This window comes from Dipodomys ordii, unplaced genomic scaffold (assembly GCF_000151885.1).
Source record: "Dipodomys ordii isolate 6190 unplaced genomic scaffold, Dord_2.0 Scaffold78, whole genome shotgun sequence".
In the NCBI taxonomy this organism is placed as follows: Eukaryota; Metazoa; Chordata; class Mammalia; order Rodentia; family Heteromyidae; genus Dipodomys; species Dipodomys ordii.
In genome coordinates this window covers 7,938,504-7,940,338 of record NW_012267294.1, presented here as the reverse complement: position 1 = coordinate 7,940,338, position 1,835 = coordinate 7,938,504, and the positions used below count along the sequence as shown (strand labels likewise).

General features: G+C 60.6%; 1 protein-coding gene across 1 annotated transcript in view; it reads right to left on the bottom strand.

The window, feature by feature from the left end:
* Positions 1-1,835, bottom strand: part of LOC105991898 (protein TsetseEP-like) — a 29,447-nt gene that overhangs the window by 8,639 nt on the left and 18,973 nt on the right. Inside the window, exon 2 of the mRNA XM_013024642.1 lies at positions 30-115. Coding sequence (XP_012880096.1) covers positions 30-115 — 86 coding nt within the window. The remainder of the gene's footprint in view (positions 1-29; positions 116-1,835) is intronic.

Sequence of the window (1,835 nt, the reverse complement as noted above, 5' to 3'; positions counted from 1 at the left end):
CTGGATCTGGGTCTGGGGTCTGGGGCTGCCTCTGAGTCTGGGCCTGGGTCTGGGCCTGGGTCTAATTCTGGGTCTAGGACTGGGTCTAGGTCTGGGTCTGGGTCTAGGACTGGGTCTGGGTCTTGGACAGTGTCTGGGTCTGGGACACTGTCTGGGTCTGGGACCGTGTCTGGGTCTGGGTCAGGGTCAGGGTCTGGGGTCTAGGGCTGCATCTGAGTCTAGGACTGGGTCTGGGTCAGGGGCTGTGGCTGGGTCTGGGTCTGGGGTCTGTGTCTGGGACTGGATCTGGACTTTGTGTCTAGGGTCTGGGGTCTGGATCTGGGACTGGGTCTGAGTCTGAGTCTGAGGACTAGGTCTGAGTCTGGGAATGGGTCGGGTTCTGGGTGTAGTTCTTGGTCTAGGACTGGCTCAGGGTCTGGGTCAAGGGTCTGAGGTCTGGGTCTAGGACTGGGTCTGGATCTGGGGTCTGGGGCTGAGTCTGAATCTGGGAATGGGTCTGGGTCTGGGTCTAGTTCTTGGTTTAGGACTGGATCTGGGTCTGAATCTGGGTCTGGGACTGATTCTGTGGTCTGAGGTCTGGGGTCTGAATGTGGGACTGGGGTCTGGGTCTGGGTCTAGGGTCTGGGGTCTTGGTTTGGGAATGGGACTGGGTCTGGGAATGGGGTCTGGGAATGGGGCTTGGGCTGGGGCTGGGGGCTGGGGTCTGAATCTGGGACTGCATCTGGGTCTGGATCAGGTTCTGGGGTCTGGGTCTGGGGCCTGGGGTCGGGGACTGGACCTGGCTCTAGTTCCGGGTCTAAGATTGGGTCTAGGTCTGGGTTTGGGTCTAGGACTGGGTCTGGGTCTGGGACTGGGTCTGGGTCTGGGTCTGGGATGTGGAGTTTGGGTCTGGGTCTGAGGACTAGGTCTGAGTCTAGGAATGGGTCTGGGTCTGGGTGTAGTTCTTGTTCAGGACTGGGTTTAGGTCTGGGAACGGGTCTGGGTCTGGGCCTGGGTCTAAGGTCTGGGGTCTGGGAATGGGGCTGGGGCTGGGGCTGGTGTCTGGGGTCTGATTCAGCGACTGCATCTGGGTCTGGATCTGGGTCTGGGGTCTGGGTTTGGGTCTGGGAATGTGTCTGGGTTTGGGAAGGGGCTGGGGCTGGGGGCTGAGTCTGGGACTGCTTCTGGGTCTGGATCTGGGTCTGGGATCTGGGGTCTGGGTCTGTCTGGTTCTAGTTCTGGGTCTAGTTCTGGGTCTAAGACTGGGTCTAGGTCTGGATCTGGGTCTAGGACTGGGTCTGAGTCTGGGACTGGGTTTGGGGTCTTGGTCTGGTGTCTGGGGTCAGGGGTCTGGGTCTGAGTCTGAGTCTGGGACTAGTTCTGGGTCTGGGACTGGGTCTGGATCTGTGACTGGGGTCTGGGTCTGGGAAGGCATCTGGTTCTGGGGTCTGGGAATGGGGCTGGGTCTGGGGTCTGGGGTCTGGGTCTGGGACTGGGTCTGGGTCTAAGGTCTGGGGTCTGGTTCTGGGACTGGGTCTGGATCTGGGTCTGGGCCTCCGTCTGGGGTCTGAGGTCTGAGTCTGAGGAGTAGGTCTGATTCTGGGACTGGGGTCTGGGGCCTGAGTCTGGGGTCTGGGGTCTGGGTCTGGGTCTGGGACTGGGACTGGGTCTGGGTCTGGGAAGGGTACTGGGACTGGGTCTGGGTCTGGGGTCTGAGTCTGGGTCTGGGCCTGGTTCTGGGATTGAGTCTGGGTTCTGGGTCTGGATGTAGGTCTGGGTTTTGGTCTGGGGTCTGGGTGTGGGTTTGGGTCTGGGACTGGGTCTGGGTCTGGGACTGAGACTAGGTCTGGGGTCTA